The sequence below is a fragment of the Lynx canadensis genome, chromosome D2, assembly GCF_007474595.2.
Source record: "Lynx canadensis isolate LIC74 chromosome D2, mLynCan4.pri.v2, whole genome shotgun sequence".
Classification (NCBI taxonomy): Eukaryota; Metazoa; Chordata; class Mammalia; order Carnivora; family Felidae; genus Lynx; species Lynx canadensis.
The window spans coordinates 1,953,224-1,977,514 of record NC_044313.2 but is presented as its reverse complement, the minus strand read 5'-3'; the positions used below and the strand labels follow the sequence as shown (position 1 = coordinate 1,977,514).

The 24,291-nt window shown below is 56.7% G+C and overlaps 1 protein-coding gene across 1 annotated transcript in view; it reads right to left on the bottom strand.

The window, feature by feature from the left end:
* TCERG1L (transcription elongation regulator 1 like) overlaps positions 1-24,291 on the bottom strand; it is a 197,107-nt gene that overhangs the window by 49,959 nt on the left and 122,857 nt on the right. The window contains exons 5-7 of the mRNA XM_032595298.1: positions 21,412-21,503; positions 18,246-18,334; positions 4,426-4,580 (exon numbers count right to left, since the gene is read on the bottom strand). Of these exons, the coding sequence (XP_032451189.1) occupies positions 4,426-4,580; positions 18,246-18,334; positions 21,412-21,503 (336 nt within the window). The remainder of the gene's footprint in view (positions 1-4,425; positions 4,581-18,245; positions 18,335-21,411; positions 21,504-24,291) is intronic.

Sequence of the window (24,291 nt, the reverse complement as noted above, 5' to 3'; positions counted from 1 at the left end):
GACGAGCGGCTCGGCACTTTTGGCGGTGCTGTGTCCTGGACCCCGAAGCCGTCTGGCACCATCAGCCCCTGCTTGTTTGCCTCACGTCCCCGGCAGGCACACATGCTTCTAGAACCATCGCAGCTAGATGTGGCAGCTCTTTTATAAAACTCGTGTATTTCATTTGCCTCTTGAAAGATAATTGGTATCCACTGGAAGGCTTAATTGTTCCATTCCAGACCAGAAACAGGTATTCATATATTCAAATCCATAATGACTCACAGTCGAACAAAATGTGAAAAACAAAATCCTCCACCAAGAACAATCTCCCCTGGAGCTGATTCTTATAATAATTAGGGTCAGATCACTGATGAGTCATGATGGATGAACAGCCAGGGAAAAATGTCACTTGCTGAAGGCTGGAGGTCATCAACTCTGCCCACTAATCGCTAATTAATCCTCCAGAAACACCCTCTGTCCTAATTGTTTTGCGGCAAACACAACAATTTGGGCGGGTGGGCCTTAGGAAATTAGAAATTATGCACGTAAATGTCAATCCTACCCTGCGACAGGAAGTTGCACTGAGGTCATTTGCATATCTTGAAGATTCAGGTTAAAAAAATACTGGTTTAAGAAAATCTCTTCCTCTCTTTACAAGAGGAAGCAAGGTGAAAACTTGTTTTGTAACTACACGTAATCTTAGTAATCACATATCTATCTAGGTAGAGTAGTTTGGGTCATGGTAGCAGGTTAATGGATGACAAAATATCCTGATATAATAAATCTAAATTCATCAGATATTTCTGCTTGTGTTTGTCAGACTTAAGACTCAACTCTCTCCCTTTTTTAAGTCTAAAATGAGATTCTGTTGGGAGACTCAAGCGGAGCAGTGATCTATGACCCACGTAACTCAGATCCCTGCCGTTAAGTTAATTAAACAAGGAGGCCACCAGGCTGACGTGGCTCTGATTCCTTGGCGGTCTACTTAAGCAAACCGAAATCTAAGCCAGTAAATATCTCAGGTTGCAACACCAATCAAAACACTAGGATGACCGGGGCGCCTGGGTGGCTCAGCCTGCGAAGTGCCCCACTTTGGCTCAGATCATGATCTCGCAGTTTGTGGGTTCGAGCCCTGAGTCGGGCTCTGTGCTGACAGCTCAGAGCCCGGAGCCTGCTTCGGACTCTGTGTCTCCCTCTCTCTCTACTCCTCCTCTGCTCATACTCTCTCTGTCAAAAATAAATAAACAGTGAAAAAAAGTGCTAAGGATGACCAATCACAGACAGGCACCTGTGTCTGAAGCTGCCGCCAATCAAACGGTTTCCCTTCTTTGCTTCCCCACCTTGTCTGTCCCCCCTCACCGCCCCGCCTCCACCGGCTCCCATCAGCTGCCCTGAACTGCTTCTGCTTTGGTACTCCCCAGCTGGAACCGGCTTCTGCTCAAACGAGTTCTTCAAATGTTTAATATCCCTCAGCTAATCCTAAACCCCGTCCTCCACCTACAATCCCCACAAGCCTTGAAATGGCAGGTGACTCAGCGGGGAGCTCTGTGCATGCCTCTGTTTCTCCTAGACCTGGCTTCATTAGACCCAAAGGACAGAAGCCACAGGGCAACCATGCGTTGACTGTTAATGAGCTCCTTCCTCATGCCTACCAATAGTTCGGGGGGTGGGAAAAAGAGAAAAGGGAGGGAAGGGAGGGAGACAGGGAGGGAGGGAGGGAGGAAAGGAAGAAGGGAGGGAGAGAGGGAGGGAGGGAGGGAGAGAGGGAGGAAGGAAGGGAGGGAGGGAGGGAGGGAGGGAGGGAGGGAGGAAAGGAAGAAGGAAGGGAGGGAGGGAGAAAGGGAGGGAGGGAGGAAGGGAGGAAGGGAGGGAGGGAGGGAGGGAGGGAGGGTGACGAGAGAGAGGGAGGAAGGGAGGGAGGGGAGGGAGGGAGGGAGGAGAGGAGGAAGGAAGGAAGGGAGGGAGGAAGGGAGAGAGGGAGGGAGGGAGGAAGGAAGGAAGGGAGGGAGGGAGAGAGGGAGGGAGAGAGGGAGAGTGGGAGAGAGGGAGGGAGGGAAGAAGGAAGGAAGGGAAGGAGGGAGGGAGGGAGGGAGGGAGGGAGAGAGGGAGGGAGGGAGGGAGGAAGGAAGGAAGGGAGGGAGAGAAGAAGGAAGGAAGGAAGGAAGGGAGGGAGAGAGGGAGGGAGAGAGGGAGGGAGAGAGGGAGGGAGAGAGGAAGGAAGGGAGGGAAAAAGGAAGGAAGGGAGGGAGGAAAGAAAGAAGAAAGGAAGGGAAGAAGGGAGGGAGGAAGGGAGGGAGGGAGGGAGGAAGGAAGGGAGGGAGGGAGGGAGGAAGGAAGGAAGGGAGGCAGGGAGGGAGAGAGGGAGGGAGGGAGGGAGGGAGGAAGGAAGGAAGGAAGGAGGGAGGAGGGAGGAAGGAAGGAAGGGAAGGAGGGAAGGAGGGAAGGAGGGAAGGAAGGGAAGGAGGGAAGGAAGGGAAGGAGGGAAGGCAGGAGGGAGGGAGGGAAGGAAGGAGGGAGGGAAGGAAGGAAGGAAGGAAGGAGGGAGGGAAGGGAAGGAGGGAAGGAAGGGAAGGAGGGAAGGAAGGGAAGGAGGGAAGGAAGGGAAGGAGGGAAGGAAGGAGGGAGGGAGGAAGGGAGGAGGGAGGGAGAGAGGGAGGGAGGGAGGGAGGAAGGAAGGAAGGAGGGAGAGAGGGAAGGGAAGGAGGGAAGGAAGGGAAGGAGGGAAGGAAGGAAGGAGGGAAGGAAGGAGGGAGGGAGGGAATGAAGGAGAAAGGGAAGGAAGGAAGGAAGGAAGGAAGGAAGGAAGGAAGGAAGGAAAGGAGGGAAGGAAGGAAGGGAAGGAGGGAAGGAAGGGAAGGAGGGAAGGAAGGAAGGGAAGGAGGAAGGAAGGGAAGGAGGGAGGGAAGGAAGGAGGGAGGGAAGGAAGGAAGGAGGGAAGGAAGGAAGGAAGGAAGGAAGGAAGGAAGGAAGGAAGGAAGGAAGGAAGGAAGGGAAGGAAAGGAGGGAGGAAGGGAGGAAAGGAGAAATAGCACCCAATTACCTAGAAGTACGTAAGCTAAGGACACTGCCTGCATTATCCATGTTTTACCAATCGAATAAAATCCCAGCTATCGCAACTGCACCCCGTGTTTCTAATGGGACTGGGGAGTCCTGTGAGGCCCCAAGGTGTGCAGTGTTTTGTGGTCCGTGAGTCAGGGGATGGTTTTCTATGAGGATTTGTTTTCAGACCTTCTGTCAACAAAATATTCCCTGTAAAAACGGACACCACTCAGTCAAAGGAGGAAACAAAATCACAAACCCAATTCGTAGTGTCCCTGAATGCAGCCAAGTTTTTACAGATTCAGTTCACGATGCACCTAAAACACTTGTCTTTTCCCAGTGTGGGTTGCCCCAGGCTCTCTGGAGAAGGGAGGGCCGTCTTACGTGAAACAAGCATATCACACTGTCACCTCTCAATCCTGAGGACCACCACCAGCTCCGGAAGGGCAACACTTTCCAGGCTCTCAGCGCTGTTAAAAGTGCTAAGAAAGCTTTTATAATACCGCTTTCTAAAGTTGTAGTTAACGCCTCTGCCTCTACCTTTGACTAAGAACTGTGGGCAGGTGCTGGCTTGTGTTGGCCCTATATGATGGAATACAAACCATCGATAAGCTCAATAAAGCACCCCATAAAGATAAAGACCCTTTTTTCAGGGGTCAAGATCCAGTTTCCTGGCCTCTCAGCCAAGCGCGTGCATCTCAGGTCGGCAGAGTGCTGCCGATTTCAAGGTTCTCCAGCGTAGCCAATGCTATTTTAACCCACGTGCTCAGGGAATGGGGCTTTCCCAACACCGCAGCTAATAAAAAAATATATGGCATCTAATCAGAAAGTATCCTTGCTGAAAATGCTGAACGTTCTTCTCAGACTCTGGGGAAATGAGATTTACACGGGTGTCTTCAGACACCATCACCTCCCTGCCAAGTAGCCCGTCCCCTACAGCAGGAACGCAGGAACGTCCCCCACATGCCCGCCTCTCCCTGGAATTCAAGCACCCCTCAAATAAACGATGGATGGATTTTGTTCAAGGCTCTAAAACGAAGGTAGAAGGAAATTTGCTCTGGTTTGTGAGCTTCTGGTCTCTCAAGTGGAGCTCACGAAACATTTGGAATAAAAATTCAATGTTGGCTGACGACGGTGCTAGAAGCTTCCAGAGGCGGACAGAAGGCCTCTCTGAGTTCACAACTTTCCATAATGCGGCAAGGAAGCCCCAGCCAGCCCCCGGGAAGGACGTGCCCTCAGCAGAAAGTGCCATAAAAATTTAATTCCTAAATTCTAGAGTAGCCAAGACAATTCTTTAAAGATAAATTTCCCGCATAACCGGGAAAACCCCGCTTCCCATCACGACCATCAGGAACACGCAGTTCAAACACTAGGAAAGAGGACGCAAACGGCCCCGCTGTTAGTCACCTGTCGGGGCCTCCAGCTTGCGCTTGTGGGGCGGGTCCTCGATGATCCTGTTGAGGTCCCCACGGTTCTTCAGGTCCATGGGCTTCTCCCACACGGACAGCTGCATCGTCGGGTTGAAGAAGAAAACCCGGTCGTCTCCTGTCCACACCACACACCTGTTTGAATGGAAAACTCACCTCAGTTACCCTCGGAGACATTTAGTTAAGAAATCATTGGCCTGCACCCTCACCCAATTATAAACCCTGTACAAATAATGATGACCGTGTCTGGCTTCTTAGGGGTCCTTCACAGAGATTCTCGTACTTCCCCATTTGATTCACAGGTCGGTACTATCCTAACCATCCTTTGACGGACACCGAAGTGGAGCAAAGCAAGCAGCCTGACAAGGTCCTTGGAGGTCCAGGCTCCTCCTGGCGTGCCAACAGTCTCGGCTTTGACATAGCTCGGACCCTGCGCTCTGCCCCAAGGACTGCATACTTTGCAGGGGGCTTCCCGGTAAACATCCCTAAGTACTGTACACGCGGGCAGATTCACGGGCCGTCGTGGCCCAAGGGAGTCCATACGCTCCGGCATCAGAGATATGAAAAGGGCTGCTTTGATTAGCAACTCTGGCCCTCGTTTCCTGGCTTGTTTCTAAAAGATCAAAGGGTGAAGCTTTGTGTTTTCATATGTAGGAATCTAACACCTCCAGAAGGAATAATATGCAATTTTAGGACCCCGTATCTGGGGAAGGTTATCAGGCAGGAGAAAAGATTAAAAAGAAAAAGAAGGGAAAAAAACAAAAGAATTTATTTCACCTGTTCCGAAGGAGCGCGCGTGGGTCCGTAAGAACTTGGATCTGGGGTCCCAAAGAACGCAGCCGCTCAAGGCCACCAGCCCAGCTTCCGGCTCTGTCCCCAGACTCGTCCCGGGATGGGGCAGGGAAGCAGCGGTGTGCTTGCTAGCCTGGGCTCCCAGAAGCTTCCTCTCGGACAAGGCCTCTCCCCTCCCTGGGCCTCAGTTGCCCACAGTGATCTCTCAGCGCCCTGCAGCCCCAGGCATCTCGGACTCCCGGTGCTGGGGGCTGAGCAGGAGAGCCCACGTGTGCTGAAACCCTCTGGCTATTGACTGTCCCCTGAGGTGGGGGCCTCTGCCCAACGGGAACCGCCTGCCAGGCACAGCCTTCATCTCCGATAACCAGCTCCTCCCCTGCCCAGCCAGCGGCACGGAGCCGTCTGCCATCAGGATAGAGCCAGCCGTCGCCAGCCGCTCCGCTCTGCACAGAGGAAACCTCTCCGGCCCTGAATGTACAGCCCAGCTCACCCAGGAAGACGTTTCCCACGGGCCGCACAGAGGGCTCGGGCGCTGAACCCGTGTTCTGGGAACTCTTAACAAATCAGTCTCCTTCCCGAAGGTGACACTGAGATGGTCTGCTGGATTTACTACCCCAGCCAGGCCAGGTTCAAGGGCATGGTCGGCAGAATGATGGCTCCTAAAACGTCCACATCTTAATCCTTCAAGCCTGCCAGCCGGTGACCTAACATAGCAAGGGGGGGGGGGGTGCTTTGCAGATGTGATTCAGTTAATATCTTCGGATGAGGGAGGATCCTGGATTGTTTTGTAGAAGAGCGAGGCAGGAGGGTCCGAATCAGAGGGGGAGACTTCATGGAACCAGAGGTCAGCCGCACGGGGAACCTGAGAGACATAAAGACCCCCTGCGGCTCTCAGGTGGAGGAAGGGGCTCCAGAAGGCAAGACGCTCCAGAAGCTGGAAAAGGCAAGGAACAGACTGCCCCCTGGAGCCTCCAGAAGGAATGTGGCCCCACCCACACCTGCACTTCAGTCCCGTGAGACCCGGGTGGGACTTCTGACCTCCAGAATGGTGAGGTGATACATTTGTGGAGTTGAAGCACCTGGGTTTATGGGAGACCGGTCAGCGGGGCTCGCCTGTGGCCCCTCTCCGTCCTGGGCACCAGCATCGGGACCCGCCTCCAGCCAGCAGTGACCCAGGCGCCAGGCACCGGGCCCACAGGCGCTGGCCACCACTGGCCCAGGCATCCCAGGAGGAAGAAGACAGCAGCCTGCCCTCTGGCTGACATCTTCAGCTCGAGACCTGTCCTTAACTAACCTTTAGGTGACCTTGAGAGCTTCCCTCACCCTGGCGGCCTCTGTTCCATCATCCGTGTAGGAGAGGGTTGGAACAGAAGTCTGCATTATTCTAACACCCCCCCGCTACGGGGACGTGAAAGCAAGACGTCGGGGCCCCTGCCTTTGTTAGAGGCGGGAGGGCTCCCGGGCCACAGGGGTGCTGCCCGCGCTGGAGCTGGAGGTCCAGGGGGAGGGCTGGCAACCAGGAACACAGTGTTCCCATCCCTCCCCTGCCCCAGGCAGCCTGGGCGGGCCTTGCCTAACCCCTGCAGGCCAGGAGGGGGGTGCATGGCTTTACAGCGCGCAACCCGGCGGCATAGAGCTTTTATGGAGCGTGAAGCCGAAGGTAATCACGCTGGCCGTAAGTGATGCACAGTTCAGCCACCATGTGAGCTCCCCAGACGGGCTTCTGGGCCAACAGGGACCATAAACCCTGTCAGGGCCGCGAGCCTCCTTCCTCCTCGGATGCAGCTCCGGGGACAGAAGGCTCCCCGCCCGTCAGGGGGCCTCGCTCCTCACCACACGCAGCCCTGGTCTGGCCACCCCCACGCCCTGGGCCTGTGACCTCCGGGGACTGGAGGGGGCTGGTTTTCCTGTCCTCACGGCAGCTTCACCTGGAAAAAGGCTGTGGGTCAAGCCACGTCGGAGGCCAGCTCCGTGCGGGAGGCGACGGCGGACCCCCGGCCTCTTCCTGCGCGCTGCCCTGTGTGCCTTCGGGCTCGGGGCGCACACGGCCCCACACGTGGTTCGGGAGCCTCCTCGGGCTGGGCTGTGGCTGGAAAGGGAGCTGCAGGCCGCAGCGTCGTGCATGCTGTTCGACAGCACGGGGCCTGAGTGGCATGTTCTAAAGCATCCCTGGCCCCTGCATTCGTCTGCTCACTTGACATAAAAGAGGGGCCACGTGGACCCACAGCGTCTCCCCGGAGCCCTGACCTCACCTGACAGAGAATAACCTCTGTCAGCTTGGCTGTGGCTGGCACACCTAACGGGTCCCTCGGCGCCCGGCAGCCAGGCGTCCCGTCCCCACCGCCCCCACCAGCCCTGGGGGCCCCGCCCACACGCTGACTGACCTGTTCCCTCCCCTAGAGCCATGGAGGGAGACGGCACTCAGCTGGGAGTCCAGGGGCCTGGAGACCTGCCCTCTGGGGCGGCTGTGCCTCTGCGTCTGTACCACCCGAGCCTGTGGCTTCGTGCCTCAGCGTCCTCATTTTTGAAAGAAGGTTGGCGGACTGGGATCTAGTCCCAGACGGTCGTGTAAGTCCCTCCAGGCTTCGATTCCAGTTTCTAGACTTCTCTCGCAATCTTCCAGGTTGGTGCCAGGACCCCAGTCACGGTCAAGCTGGTGTCCCTCCCCTCAGACCGACGTTCCGGGCAGGTGCGCCCACGCCTGGCTCCCTGAGCCCGGCGGCCTTGGGTCACGGCCGCATGTCCGAGGTAGCTCTGCTCAGCGAGTCGCAACCTCACCCGGGGCAGTCTGCAGCCCCCCACTTCAGCTGGGGTCAAGGGGCGGGTGCGGTCCGTGGTCCAGGGCCCCCAGGCTCGGCCTCAGCTGCCCTGCCGCTTTCCCTCTCCCCTCTGCCTGGAAATCACTCCTTGGCAACACAGACATCCAGATCCCTGCCTGCCGCTCCCTCTGGGACATCTGATCCGGACAAAGCCCAAAGGGGAGGAAGGACTGTGTTCCAGGAGATGTCCCAGCAGGCGAAACAGCAGGTGGTGCCCGTGCCGGGGACACGGTTGCCCCCCTCTGCCCTAGAAAACCTGCACTGTGGGTTTTCAGAACGAAGACCTGATCCCACCAAACACAGCACTGTCATCGTTATGGTGGCTCAAGGACTCAGGCGTGAGATGTTCACGGAAAAATGGTTAACTAGGGCCTGTGGATGTGACACGGTCCTGGGGCACATCAGTTTGTCCCACAAGTAGCTGGGCCATTTCACATGAGAACTACTGAGGAGCAGGTAGCCTCGGAAAGGCAGGTGCCCAGTGGCTTGGAGCAGAGAGGGGGCGGCCTTGGCTCCAGGCCAGCCCCCCAAGGTCCATCACGGGGACCAACCTCAGATCACCCCCAGGCTCTCTCACCTGGCTCTGGGAGGCTGTCCCACTTATGGAGCAGATGGCCTCCTAGGTTGTTGACTGTGAGTCACTGGTTTCCCAAAGGCCTGGGCAGCGTGCTGGGTCCTAAAAATGTTCTGGTCAACAGCAGGCAGGAGACTTGAGAACAAGAAGACGCTGAAGACAGATGAGGGAAGATACCCACCACTCCTGGCTTGGGCAAGCCCACAGCTGTCATGTGGTGCCATGGGGTTTAAGAGAGATGGGGTTTCAACTCTGGGCCCTAGGCTGCCACTTGCCCATATCGTGTTATCCTGACATTAGGCTGAAGGGAGGCCCGTGGGTCCAGGCAGGGTCCAGGCAGGGGTCCGAGCAGGTGTGTCTAGCAGGTGAGTTTGGACAGTAGGTTCAGACAGGTGGCTTATGGTCAGGTGGGTCTAGGCAGATGGGCTTGGGCGCATGAGTCTGGACAGGAGGCCTGGGCGGCTGGGTCCATGGAGGGGTCTGGACAGGAGGCCTGGGCAGCTGGGTCCACGGAGGGGTCTGGACAGGAGGCCTGGGCCAGCAGGGGGCTCTGGGCAGCTGTGTTCAGAGAATTAGGGACTCCGCTGAAGCCTACCCCAGATAGGCTAAATGGTGTCAGAGGGACCCCTGGGTACCCAACCTCCCCTAGTGCAGACAGCAAGGTGGGGGCTGCCCGGGTTGGACTGCCCTCCAGCAGAGCCTGTGGGACCCTGCCCTGAATTCCTCCCAGTGTGTCGGTTTCCAAAGAAAACCAAATAACACTCCAGCGGGGATCAGGGCAAGACGGGAAATCTGGTTCTCTCGAGAGCCGCTGCTGAGGGCTGACAGTCTGACGTCCGGGGTCCTCCCTCTGCTGCCTCTCCTTTCCCCAGTGAAGCCCGTGTGCAGAGACGTTAGAAAACATGTGCTCCAAAGAGCCGCACGATGGCAGGACCCCCGATGTTCTCCGTCAGGTGGACGCGGCTCGTTTTGTCCCGAGGGGCTTGCAACCAGGCTCCAGGCACCGCTGTTACCGCCAGGAAGAGACTTCACACCCGGGGACTTAATTGGTACCATCCTCCCCAGCTCCTGGGTCAGTCCCCTGTTCCGGGGACACGCTGACTCCGTAAGCTCCCGGTGCCGGGTCCAGAGACACCCAGCTGGCATCCGAATCCCGGGAAGGGCCAGCACCGTGACTGCCCCAAAGTGTAGAAGCAGTCACTGCCCCCTGACTTCCATCACCGAGCGTCCAGAACAGGGAAAGACGGGGGCTAATCAGACCCTTACTAGGAGATTATTACCAGGAAGAGAGCCGAGGGACAACAATGAACATGGCACCCACTTCCCATCCAGGCTGCAAAGAACCCAGTTCCTGTGCCGTAGGGACACGTGTGGAATTGAACCAAAGAGCTGGTGGCAGGGTAAACAAACGTGAATCCCCAAGAGAAATCTGCCCATCCACTTGTTACGGTTGGTTTCAACTAGATGGAGCCAGCTGTAACATGCAAAATTAATTTTATGTACCATTTTATGCACATTTTAAGTAATATGTATACGTTCGCCTTCTTTAATCATGCTGCATAATTTTTGGATAGCTGCCATAGTCCCTCTTCTCCTTAACTGTCCCAGTATCCCAGAGGATGTAATTAGCACATCACAGCTATTTAAGTCTGGTACAGAACATCCACACTTAGCAGCCCTAACAGACGAAGATCCGGATCCCGTCGAGTGGAATCTGGGCTTGCAGTTGAGGTGCGCTAAAGGGTTCCCACGGTCGCCTTTTGGACGGCGAACCCCCAGGGCTGCAAGCTCCAGGGGTGAGGGGTGTTTCTGCTTCTCTCTCCAAGCATGCCCGCCCTCCTCCCCACATACAGGCAAAGACTCGCTTCGGGTCCCTGCCTGTCCCAGGAGGACTGTCCTGAGGGGACAGAGCCTGATGTCCCTTGCAACTCACCCCCAGGGCCGAGGGCTCTGGACTGAAAGGCAGGGTGTGGGTGCCCTTCACTCTTCCCTCTCTGTCCTCACCGCCCCCATCACGTCCAGGAAGGGCCCTCTGGCTGGCGCACAGGCGGCTTGGATGGGGTGACAGGTTCAGGGAGGAGTAAAACCTTCCCTCTTGTGATAGTGTGATGTGGACCAAGACGTGCACATTTGGTCTTGTTTCTGGCACAGCGTTCCTAAAACCCCAGGCGTTTCCTACGAGGTGAGAGCAGAGACAAAAGGCGAGATGGCCTTCTTGCTACTTGAATCACAAGCGCTTTGTGCTAATGAGGTGACTTTGGGGCAGCCCTCAAGGATGGGGGCAGGTGGCCAGGGAACCAACCATGTGACCAGAGGGTTGGAACTTTCAACCCCGCCCACCCCCTCCTCGAGGGAGTGGAGAGGGGCTGGGGGTTGAATCCATCACCGATGGCCAACGATTCAGTCAATCGTGCCTACGTGACGAAGCCTCCATAAAAACCCAAAAGGGGGAAGGTCGGAGATCTTCCAGATACTGGTGAACACGTGGAGCCTGGAGGAGAGTGGCCCCCGGGAAAGGGCACGGACGCTCCTCACCCTCTCCCCACACCTCGCCCCTGCATTTCTTCCACCTGGCTGCTCCCAAGTTGTATCCTTTTGTAATAAACCAATAATCCAGAAAGTAAAATGTTTCCTGACTTCCATGAGCCGCTCTAGCAAATTAATCGAGACACAGGAGGGGGTCTTGGGACCTCTGATCCATAGCCAGAAGCACAGGGGACAGCCCGGACTTGGGATTGGGGTCTCAAGTTGAGGAGGGGCAGTCTCGGGGGACCGAGCCCTTGACCTGTGGGATCTGAGTGGCCTTCAGGTGGACAGTGTCCCATTGAGTTAACCTGCAGGCCTCACAGCTGGTGTCACCGAATGCTGGGCGTGGGACGGTCCACCACGGCAGGCGTCGTGCTCTGGGGTCTCGTGACCCCAGCAGACCCGGGCGCGTGCTTCTGTCTGTACCTCCTCGGCCTGCTCTCCACCCCACGGCGCTTACTCAGGGAACAGCACACAGGTAACCAGGTGGACAGTTGCTACTCCAGACGAGGGCCCGGCCACGCCCCGCAGGACCGGTCATCGTGGGGAATTGCTGATGACGGCTCGTGTGCGCTCAGCTCCAGGACGTGGAGGCCGGGCCATCTCTCCTGCGGAGGCCAGTCAGACTGGTGAGACCCCAGTGTCGACACCAGACAGGTCGTCCCGCTGCTGGGAAGGGGTGCCGCCCAAGACGCCGAGGGCACACAGTTCACCCACCGCGACGCTCGGTGCCCTTCGTCCTGCCGTGTTCCTGAGGGAGGAACGAGGCTCCTGCCCCCCACCCTGTGCGGGAGGCTGAGCGTGTGCGTGAAAAGACAGGAGCGGGGGGGGGGGGGAGGGCAGGAGTGGCCGCTCCCAGGCTCCGTCCTCTCCGCAGCCCCCACACAGGGCGTTTTCAACGACGAGGGTCCGCGGAACCGGTGCGTGCCGGCCTGTGCTCCCGACCACAGTCACTTCCACGTCTTTGCAGAACTCCTGAGAGCATCTGTCTGTCCTTCTTTGGTTACTGCACGACACCTCTCTTCCCATTTTCAGATGAGCAGCACAGAAGCGCCAGGAAGTCATCGGCAGAGCTGGGCTCCTGCTCCGGGGACCCGGCCTGCTGTCCGGCCGGCCTCTCGGAGAGGAGACGAGGAGCCCCAGGAGGCTGGCTCTCAGCTTCGGAACAAGGCCCAGGACCCCCAGACCGTCTTCACACAACAAAGGCCCCGGGAACCCCCATCCTGACCGTGGCCGAGGCTTCCCGACGAGTCTGCCTTCACGGAGATCCAAAGCACCGCCTCCCTCACTGTTGCGGGCGCAGGACCTTTTCACGGCTGTGAGTGCTGGCCACTCGGTCCCCTGTCCGGCCAGAGATGCACAGAACCGGCAGCCTGCCCCGCGCAGGTGAGGGGCCACGGCAGCTCCTGACACGACACTCCACCCCCGCCTCGGCATCAAAGCGAGGCCGCCTGAAGACTAATAAAACTAAACCAAAAGCAGAGCAGAAGCAGCACGTCTCGCGCTCCATTCCGGGAGCCGCTACCGGGAGGCCTCTTAAGTGCGGATCTAAATGGCAGCCTCCTCGTGCGTCTCCTCCATCTGCCTTAACGAACCACTTTGACATTTCGCTGAACATTAGAATCCCCTCCCCGACAAGTAATGTCCCACCTGTCCCCTCTTCGACATAACGAAAGGCTCAATTGTGCTAAGGGGATGGCATGACACTTGGCGTCTCTTCAGTGGGACGTACGTGAGGCAGCGACGGTGCCCGGGCTCCGGGCTCAGCTGCCGTGACCGCGCGGGACCCGTGCGCATGCCCTGCGACGTGACCAGCCCAGCGCCCTCGGGGCTGCGTTTTCCACTACTCTCCTCTTGCCAAACATCATCCATGCATGTTGTGCTTTGGGGGAACGTTCCTTTCTTTCTGGAAAAGCGCTCCCAACTTCCTCCAAGAACTTGTCTTTTATATTAATTCGTTTAAAGCCAAAAGCGTCCACTACCCGGATTTAGAAAAATCTGGAGAACCTACTTTTAAAACATCACACTCGGTAAGTTAGGAGTTTTGAGTGAATAAAGAGACACCACCGATAGGTGCTAGAATATCCAATAAAGTCAGAATAAGAAGCGTGGCGTTAACATCAAGTCGGGAGGAGCAGGGAGCGCCCCCCGGGATGCCGCACCTCCAGTCACCTGTTCCAAGGGGGGCCGCCGGAGCCGGACGCGCACAGTGACTCCACCAAGCACGTCTGTCACTGCCTCCGGGGCCTGTCGCTACTGCCTGACCTCTCGCTCCAGGGCAGAAGGCCACAACCAGCCAGCGGCTTCCCCGTGGCCCCACCACGGCCACGAACACGCACCTCTCGCGAGACCACCTCCGTCCTCACGGTGACCGCACGGAAGCCCGGCCGCGGTGGCACCTGCTGTCGGTGCCGGCTTCCTGACCGTGAGCGTCCCCTCGTCTTTGAGCACACCGTGGTCTCGTCCCACGCCGCTGGGAGAGGACTTCCCGTTTTGCTATGACGGCACTGCAGATGGAAAACCTGTACTACGTCCACCCTGGCGTTTTGGAAAATGGTACTATTTCAAAACCAATGTTCGTTTTTTTTTTTAATTGTACAAAAATAGTGAATTACTTGTAAACCCACAGTCTTGTCAAGAATTTTATTTTTTTTTTCTTTTTTTTCTTTTTTTCAACGTTTATTTTTATTTTTTTTGGGACAGAGAGAGACAGAGCATGAACGGGGGAGGGCCACAGAGAGAGGGAGACACAGAATCGGAAACAGGCTCCAGGCTCTGAGCCATCAGCCCAGAGCCTGACGCGGGGCTCGAACTCACGGACCGCGAGATCGTGACCTGGCTGAAGTCGGACGCTTAACCGACTGCGCCACCCAGGCGCCCCAAGAATTTTAAAACGTTAATCGCCGGCTTTGGCATTTATTGTCATTTAAGTGAAAACCTCATGAATTTTACACTTTGTGTGATAGTTACTTTTGACTTTTTTCCGTGTCTTCAACAATTCCAAGGAATATGTTTTAATTATTTTCCAATAAACAGAGTAATTGCTATGTGGGTCGAAAGCCAAGTTATAAAAAAGGAAGAGGAGGATGGGAAGGAGAAACGGAGAAACAGAAATCTGGAAGAGACTAAAGACTGTTCTAGAATTAACACACCCGGGAGCAGGAGCAGATTGGGAAGGACAGCTCAGATGACGCTGCGTCTCTCCCTCTGGCTCTGACTCCCACTTCGAGGTGGATGGGGTGTCCCTTTTTATGAAAGTTCACACACTGTCTTCATTTTCTTCTTTCTCCTTAAAATACCATGCCCCCAATCATGCCAGCCTTAAAACCTCCCAAGGGCATTAAGCTAAATGAGCCTCTCAATGGCAGAGCTGGCCGAAGAAATTTTTCTGGGCTCTGAAACCACGCCCAGTGGTTAAGCGGGCACACACTCTTGTCCCCTGTGTCCACTCGGTGTCAGGGCACTGACTCGGCATTTCTGAAGGGCTTAGCATGATGCCAGTATTTTTAAGAAGGATGTACATCTGGCCGTGTCTCCTGGCAGCGAGAAGAGCAGACAGAATCTTAGCCGGGTGAGGACAATTTAGGAGGCTGTTGGCTCGGCGCTTAACGCACACCGATGGGCCCCCTGCCCGGGAGGAAGCAGTGCCTTCTCCGCTCTCACTTCCAGACCAGCGTTCGCGCCGTCAGGGTCTCTGCTGACCCTGCTCCTTCCTCCCACGCGTTCAATTTCTCAGCTCCAACTGGCTAAAAATGTGACCGCAGTGAACAAGGCAACAGAGTAAGAATAGTTTGATTTCCACTTTACGTGTTTTGAGTAGATTCCAAAACTTTGACTTCTTTATTGTGATTCCAGCTTCCCCCTCACCCCCAGCTCTGCAACGGTCAAGAGGACCCTTTCCGAGCCCATTTGGGCTGCACCACTTACCCTGGATCCTCGAGAATCTTCTAGAAATCCTACATTTTCTCTGGAGAATGTTGGTCCGAGATTAAGGCTCAGGTTCCATAGGTGATGTGTAATTCTCAGATCTGACCAGGGCTGGCAGGCTGACCCCTCACCCTTCCCTCCAGAGGAGGGTCTGCTCCCCAAGGCAGGAAGGGGGCCTTTTGACCCAGGGGACCGCCACGCAGAGGGTGTGCCTTCCGGAATGAGATTTCTCAAGACCTGAGCAGGGAGCCCTGGGCATTGGACTGTGACAGGGGACCCACTTACGAAAGCACAGAGCTTCTTGGGGGTCCCGCCCCGCTCCTGGGTCACCTGACAGCAGCTGCCGGACACGCCAACACCCCCACTCACCTCCAAGGGACCCAGTCACACACCACCCACCCTCCCCGACCTCCACCTCACATTAACCCCTCCTGGAATACTCCATCTGGGTGAGGGTGTCCTTAAAGCACCAGGGGCAGGTTCAGATGTCCAGACACACAAGTGGCCGGAGAGCACGACGGGTGATAGAGCCCGAATCCCTCACCCGCCGTGGGTCCCTCTGCCCCCTGACTGCCTGAGAAGCCGGCTGACCCTCGAGAAGGGCCGACTACCAGCAAACCCCAGCACGAGGCCGACAGCGGGCGGCTCGGGTTAAGCTAGTGAAGCAGACACGGCTCCTCCGGGCGGGAGAGGGTCGCTGCCGGTGACAGATGGCGGTGTCGGTAAAGAGTGCGGTTACAGAGGGTCCCACACGCGCGACGCCACGATTAGCAGACCACTCCGCTCGCAAAGCCCCCTCCCAGCTGGAGAGTGAGAGAGTGGGGGCCCTCTCACCCAGCAAGGTCAGGGGTCCGTCCCCATTTGCTGGGGACGTGCAAACCCGGCCCCTAGGGCGTGGAGGGGGTTCCGTCAACACTCACATCCTGCACCCAATGGCGGCGCCACGAAGCCCAGAAGCTCCGCTGCAGGCGGAACAGGGTCGGAAGACACAGACGAGGCGGCAGCTCCCGACACGTCGGAGCAGTAACACAGGTTCCAGCCAGCGAGTGTCATTCTGACTCAGAAAGTGCGTCCCCGTGGGGGCGGGGACCTGCACGTGCACCTGCACGTGCACAGGTGACAGCGCCTCCATCCAGCCGGCGTCCTCAAGGCCTGCCCGCCCCATCCTGCCGGCGAGGCGGCGAGAAGACGCCGGAGGCCGGGCCCCGCTGCCGGCCGCTCGGCCGGGGAAGGGCACGCGCCGACGTGTAATTTGCGGGCCGAGGACCCACCCTGCAGCGAGCGATTTCCCCGACCCCGCTTAGCACTGTGCGTCCAACACGGTATGACCTACGGGGCAGACAGACCACGGCTTCACAGTGAGAAACGCCCAGTGCTCAAGGTCACACATTCCACCTAATTATAACCCTGCAAGACAAGGGCAGCATCCCCAGCTCGGCGTGACAGGGCCGCTCCCCTGTGCTGAGTTAACCCCAACCCCCTACACACGACTTGTAAAGTGCACCTGTCTTAGACACACACCGGACAGAGTTTGCATGCAGAAGGCCCCAAAAGGCCCCGAGCAGCACGTGTGGCATAATAAGAAAGAAATGTTTGGTCTTCGTCCTTCACTGCACCCCTGGCACCAACCTCCTAAAGCCCTTGGGATTGGCTGAGTGATCGGAACACCTTTTTTTATTCGCCGGGAGCCCCTCTGACCACCGCTGGGTCCACGCAGACGAGGTGACTCCTGGAGGGCAGGGCAGGTCACCAGAAAGACCAAGCAGGTGATTCGAAGGTCGGTCCTTCTGTTCCACCCCCAGCCGCCAGGGAGGGGCCGCAGATGGGAGTCCAGTCCCCCGGCCGGTGACGCCGGTGATGCAATCAGTCACGCCTTCGTAAGGAACCTTCCAGAAAGCCCCCGGAAGAGCGGGGTCTGGGGAGCTTCCTGCTCGTGGACACTCCTGCCCTGGCGGTGGCGCTCTCCGGGGCACGGATGTTCCTGGACCCCCCCTCCCCACACAGCTCGGCCGCCGGGTCTCTTCCGTCTGCCGGTCTATGCTTCCCGATCAAACTGCAACCGTGAGTGAACCTTTTTCCTGGGCTCTGTGAGTCATGCTGACAAATTATCAGACCTGAGGGGAGGTCGTGGGAACCCCTGAATTTGCAGTCAGCCAGACCAAAGTGCGGGTGGCCCGGGACCCCATCTGCATCTAGATCTGCTGCGAGGGTAGCACTGGGGGACTGAGCCCTTAGCCTGTGGGGCCTGGGCAACTGTGAGTTGGAGTCGGAACTGAAGTGAATTGCAGGACGCTCCCTAAGCGTTGGGACCCCTGGGGAAGCGGGTGTGAACTCTGTGTTAGCAGAAGGAGGCTCTTCCCCAAGAGGCGTTTTCAGGGTGCACAGTGGCTGCGGCTGAAGACAGAGGGCGGGAGGCCGCCAGGTGCTGGCCGACACTGACCGCCGACCGTGCAGAGAAGGAAGGAATGGCCCAGTGGCTCCAGTTAAGAGCATTATCTACCCCAGCAAGCAGCTGATGGGGGCATCGGTGGTCACGTCAGACGGGGACCAGTAGCGGGTGGCTTTCCTACCCAGGAGGCACGTGAAGCCGACCCAGGGCGCTGCGTGTGCTGTCCGAATTAGCTGCTCCTTCCAGCTCTGTCCTACCTTCTAATCTTCAGGTTTCAAAGCTAATTTTTATTATAATAACCTTTTTCTTCTGCTTCCAAATTACTCCATTATAAAAGGACATTTTAAAAAACCAAAGACAGCGGCTCCCTCGTGGAGGCTCGTTTGAGCACAGCGTACTCAAAGATCAGGAATCCTCACAGGGCAGCTGGAGAAAGCCAGACACATCTTTAATTAACAGCCATTCAGTTACTAGTTTCTTGGAGGGAAAACAGCTCTTTGAAGCGTAATGCGCGCTGCCTTTTCTTCAGACACCGTCTTGCACTGATATATACGCAACAACTTATTATTTTAACACAGATTTGCAAATGCACGGGAGCAGGATAAGTTATCACTTAAATGCTACTTTTCTTTCTGCAGCATTTGACAACAGTATGGTGCTGGTACCTGCCGTGAGCCACAGATTAATTTTTTAAAGCACGGCATTATCTAAGGAACGTGCACGTTCTCTTTAGTGCCAACCAACCATCGCCCCCATGGCTTGAGGCATCTTACCAGGGGGATCCGGGCACCGGCGTAGAGGCCACGGGTCTGTTGCCCTTTGCTGCGCTGTCCTCTCTTGTGACTAGTATCGACGGAGGCTCCTTTTAACAGAAAGAGAAGGAGAGCGCTTTTTTTTTTTTTAATTTAAACACTCGTCTCCAATTAGGCAACCAAGCGAAGGGCAACACGGTTCATGCAGACACCTGCTGGATAATGACCCGCTCAGTACAGCTAAGCCAATGGGACTGAGCAATTATGCTGAGAATACGGAATTTAAGGCACAGCAGGCCGTGCTGAGGAATTCAGACCAAGGCATCTCCCTGGTCACCCCAGATCGGCTAGACTATCTGCTTTTGCAGATACAGAGAAAGGCAGCCGCCACCAAGAGATGGCCTGTGGATGCCTTAACATCTCACGGGCAAAACATCACACAGGATTCATCTCCAGAAATGGGCCGACCCAGAGGCTGGGGTCCAGTGCTTCCAAGACTGTGCGCTCTGGGAGGGAATCTAGAAGCTGCAAGGAGGCCTGGGTCCACCCGGACTTCCTCATCTGGGCCCCTGAGGATGGGGGGCGGGGGGCACGAGCCCACGTCCTTGTAGCATCTGGTGATGTTCTCTCCTTCCCGAGCACCTAGCTGGGGGCGGAGATGGGGGGTGGTGCAAGGGATTCTGGGGCAGAGTTGGGTTTGAAAATCACTCTGTGTCTGTGGCTCTATTTAGAAAACAAAGAATGTTTGAACATTACACCACCTAGAAGAAAATGAAGATGTATTCTCTAATATTAAAAAGGAAAAAAAAAAAAACTTTAGCGGTGCGGTAAGGACATGTTTTTCCTCTCCCGGCTGTCTCTACAGTTTTAATCTCAAACTTAGAATAATAACACTGTGTTCTCCTTCTCTGAAAAAATCAGATGAGATTAAAAAACACCAGAATGTACTCAAAGCAACAACCAGGCTCTCAGAGGAGACTGTCATTTGCAATTAAAGCTCTGGATTCATTGAATTGAATTGAATTGAATTGAATTGAATTGAATTGAATTGAATTGGATTGGATTGGATTGAAGAAGAAGGCCATCCTAAAATTCCGGGATCTCTATTCCCACCACTGTTCGTGCCAGGACCTTATGGGATGAGACACTGTAGGTGAGGTTATCAGCGGCCCGTGTGGGCGACGGGGCCGGGAGGTCAGCGCTGCACGTGCAGAGCCGGCTAGCGGGGAGGGCGCGGGCACGGAAGTCCACGCGCTGATCCAGGGCCCTGAGGGCTGCACCCCCTGCACGTCGCATCAGCCTCCCTTCACACACAGGAGCTGGAAAGGCAAACGCTAGATCCTGGGGGCACGGGAACACGAGATCCAGACAAAAAGCCGAGAGAATCCCAGTGTCTCCAAAGCCCGGGCCGCAGTAAGTCCCACGCACAGAAACGTGGCATCTGCGTGGCTGACCCTGTTGCCATCCGCCCACCCACGAGCTGGGGACAGAATGGCCCACGTGGTCGGGGGTGAATAGCTGGCCGAGCAGAGCCAGCCAAGAGGAAGGACACAAGTCGTGGGATGAAAATGTTCCCCCGGAAGAGTCCCTGCGTGGCCTCCGGGTGAGGGCAGAGGGCAAGGCACGTCTCCAACAGACCTAACGCCCAGGAGCGAAGGGGTCAGGACGCCTCTTTCGCACGTGTGCTTCCCTACTGGGGGCCCCCTGCGACCCTTTGCTCACCCACACAGAAAATTTCACTGAATACGTGAGGCTTAATTTATATAATTATCCTTAAGTTCTACAGTTTAAGAATAATTTCTTTTAGACTTTTTGGGGAGTAGAAGATGCCTTTCCTTCCTGTGAGGGGGAAAAAAAAGGTCAGGATAAATAATGAGTGTAACAGGAAGGACTCAGACAGTGGTGTTAAAAATATATATATATTGAGACCACAGTTTCCATTACTAATCCAATTAGAAAAACGAGGGGAGATTTTCATTATGGAGCTAATTGAACAGTAGAAACCCAATGAGAGCCTCTGAGTACTAGATTACCCCAGCTAATTACTCATGCAGATCTGGCGCGACGTGATTTGTGATGGGGACTAACGTTCAAATTTGGCAATGGTGGGATTCTCTACTGCTAATTACCAGGGTCTCCTTCTTGTTGCACGCACCAGTTATGATTTCCTGTTGGTGATAAAAATGGCTAATCACGGCATAAAACTCCCTTTCCATGCTAAAGTAATGAAACTGAATTAGAGGTGTGGAGCCCAGTGATGAAGTAGTTAAGGCACTAGAAAGGGTATTTGTTTAATAAACATGTAATACTGGCACAGATGCTGATCTCTTCCAGAGAAATCCTGCATCAGGGAGCAAAGGTGTCATCTGCACTAACATTCGTGACCCACTTACGCCATTTAGCGCCGGCCCTAAGGATGAGAAGAGGCGCCCGGGTCCATGATGGTGCCCCCGACCGTCCCTAAGGGGGGAACCGGCAGGACAGCCGGTGGGTACAGGAGGGTTCGCGGGGCCAGCGGGAGCAGAGACGCACCCGTGGAGGTGAAGTCAGAACGTTCACAAGACCCTGGGGCGACCACAGGCCTCCGAGATACCTGACAGCTTGGAGCGAATGAAATTTGTGATTTTCAAAGACAGCGATAAAAGCTAATCCCTCGGGTCTTTCGTGGGAAGGTAAATGTGCCGAGCACATCCACGGTCAATCCTTAAAATGCCACTTGGCAGAGAGGCAGAGAGAAGGGCCTGAGACTAGAAAGTGTGGAGAAAAAACCGATGTGTGTGGGGCTTGACGTACACGAATTTTAAACATCCGGAAACAGGCTCTGGCTTTGCCCTGTGGTGTCTGTGGCCCTGCAGCCCCGTGGCGTCTGTGGCCCTCTCCCGAAAGCGGGCGCGGCACACCCGGGAAGCCCAGGTCACCACACGGAGCCCCGGCCTTGCGAGGCCTGGAGCCAGGACCCGAGGGGAAGGCCTGGCGGCTTTTACCAAAGCCCGGGGCGCCCACCCCTCTCGTCCGCGATCTGGAATCTACGTTCTCGCTGGATTTGACTCCGCTTCACAGAGCAGACCCCAAAGCGTCAGCGAACGACAGAAGGGGTGAGGGGTAGGACCCGAGGGGTGCTCTGGGCCCGGTGCCCCTGACCCCGGGGTTCAGGCCTGCAGAGCACAAGCAGAGTCCAGAGACCAACCTTGTCTTCTCCGTCCCCGGCCCGGCTCTTCCTGTCCGCGTGCAGCATCAGGCCGGGAGGACAGGGCGCTCGGCCGCGCTCTCTGCTTTTATCTGTTGGAGCAAAACAATCGCATTAGCATCCCATCTGTCACACCAATTTGGAAAAACAGGGACAAAAAGTGGCCTCGGACGTTCAAACTGGCTGCACACGGCAGACCTCCCGCAGAAAGGCCGTGCTGGCACAGGCCCTGACGGGGCCTTGTGACCAAGTCCCTCCAACGACGCCGAGCTCCCTGGCAACTCCATCGGAGCCTGTGCACCGGCCACAGCACTACTGGCCACAGCTGATGGACCAGGCCCCGGGGGGTGGGGCCTGACAGACTTTTCCTCCTTGACGAGGAAAAGGGTCAACATGGGGCCGAAGAACCAGGCTTTCTTAGGCTTTGGGGGCTAGTGGCCACGATGGGCCACCCTTGGCCCCCATCCTGACCAGGGGACGGGCGGGGCCCACGACGGTCACACCCCAGGTCACCACAGTACACGACCCACACAGCACTTTGAAAAGTAGTTGTTTGCGGTGAGGGAGGGGGAAAATGGCAAAAACACAGATTCTGGATACAAGAACAGAGATTAGATTTCACCTTCTTCTAAAATGTCCACTCAACCCTCAGACATTTGCAAGCGGGAAACAGGTGCAGTGAAACACAGCGAGACTAACCACTGTTTTAATACTATGAATTTTAAAAATCCCAAGCCATCTAACCACACGCCAACCTAACAGATTCATCCTGGAAGGGGCTTGAAGGTCAGGACCCCGGGGCTGCTGTCTGTCCCGAAGTTAGGAAGGCCCTGGCTGATCGTTCCCTGGGGAAGGGAGGAAGGGGTAGAAACAGCACCACTTCACACGTGTGTGCGTGCACGTGTATGTGCACACACATGCACAGCAGGGGCAGGGAAGGTCCCTGTGCTCGCAGGGCGGGGAAGGGAAGGGCGGAGCTGGGAGGCCAGGTGGGGCCACCTACCTCCACCCCACCTTCCTTACCCTGCTGCAGACTCTGGCTTCCTCTGCCGCCGATTCTGGCAAGGAGGCCACGGGAAGGGGCCACACGGGCGGGGACCCCTCGTGGGGCCCTGCATCTGTCCGCAGCGGGCGTCTACACCTGGAACCCTTGGGGCCACAGACCCGGGTCCTGCGGGCAATCTGTCCCAGAGCCCAGAGGAGGTCAGCGCTGACCACCGGGCCCCGGGGCAGCCGTGACCACCAGCAGGGGACACGCGTGAGGGCCCGGCAACCCCCAATATGGGCCCACCTCCAGATCGGCCCTGGGGAGGAACCATCAAGCTTTCACTGAACTGGGAAACCAAACCTGAGTCAAGAACATTCCAAGCTCACGGGCAGTGGACACATTTTATTGTCGCTCATGGAGATAAGCAGAGCCCAGGTCCGCACCGACATCTCCAGAACCCGTAGGGATTGCCGCCCAAGGCCCGTTTCTCGTCCAGGTGTGAGGAGCAGTGGGGAGCCTGGGCACCCAGGTCTCTGCGGGTCCACGCAGGCCTGTGCGGCCACCCGCACCCCCAGCCCCACGGCACAGAAGGCGGCGGGGCCTCATGTCCACGCAGAGGGAGCGGCTAAATGGGGGAAATGACAGACGCGGCAGCAAAACACAGCAGAAAGTGAGGCGCTGCCCGGGAAAGCGAAGGGGAGACAAGCAGGACTCAGTTTACCGAATGTCTCAGGAGGGTGGGTTTCTCACCCTGAAATCACAGGACCACTTCCGTCAGTGTTTTATGTCGTACGCGGGGATGACGCGTCCTCACGTTAATGATGCCTGATTCACCAGCGTCAACGTCAAAGCCCCTTCCATCCACACTTCCTCCCGCGGCTGCGCACTCCCCGCTCTACTCCGTGGAGACCATCTGTGCGCAAAGACTCATGATCTAAACATCCGGCTACCTCAGCCATGTTGTCTTCCTCTGCTGGAACTAGCCAAGAAGCAAGTGTGGGCGATTCAGCTAGATCACGGGCACACTTTCCGGATACCCTGTCCCCCGCACACATCCCAGGGGCCCCTGCCTGTAACAAGACCCCAGACCCCAGGGATCCCCATCTGGGCTGCAGCCCATGGCCCCTCGATCCGGCCACCCACCAACTGTGCTCGAGACGGGAGAGGGCTCGTCCAGGAGGCCTCTGAGAAGCGGGTCTGGAGCCCCCAACTCCTCTCCCACCAGCAGCGGAGGAAACAGGGTTGGGAGAGAGCGTGCACCCAAGTCTGGGTGTGGGCGGGGGGATGTCTAGATGGGCCAGAGACACGAGTGGGCCTGTGTCAGGGGGACCGTGGAGGACAGGAGGACCCACGGACGGTGGGTGTCCCAAGGAGCCAGGAGACGGAAGCAGGTCGCCCACCTGCACTGCTTCTGAGCCCTCAGGGAACAGCGTTAAAGGGGCTCCCAGAGCCGCCAGGCGGGGCCCCAGACCCATGCTCCTTGTTGCGCGAGGGAGGCCACAGAGTGAGCTGAGCCCACCCTCCTGTGTCCCCGTAGAGACCCAGCCCAAAGCAGGCCCGAGGGGCAGAAAGACTCTGACTTGGAGCAGAGTCCCGCTCTTCGGTGATGGCCCGGGACTCCACCTGTTTAGTTACGGCACTGAGCCTGGCTTTGTGGCTAGAGATGAGGGGACGGAGCCAGGCCTGAAGGGGCTGTGCAGGGAGACGAGATCGGGTCTCATTGTGCATGACGGACTCCATGCCTCCCTGTGGTGGAAGGTCACAGCAGAAGGTCACAGCACTCGTGAACCAGGATGTGCATCGCTGACTTCTCTGCGTGAGAATAACACACACACCGTGGAAAGTGTGCTAGGAGACCTGACCGTGGGCTGGGGTTCGCCCAGCTAATCTCA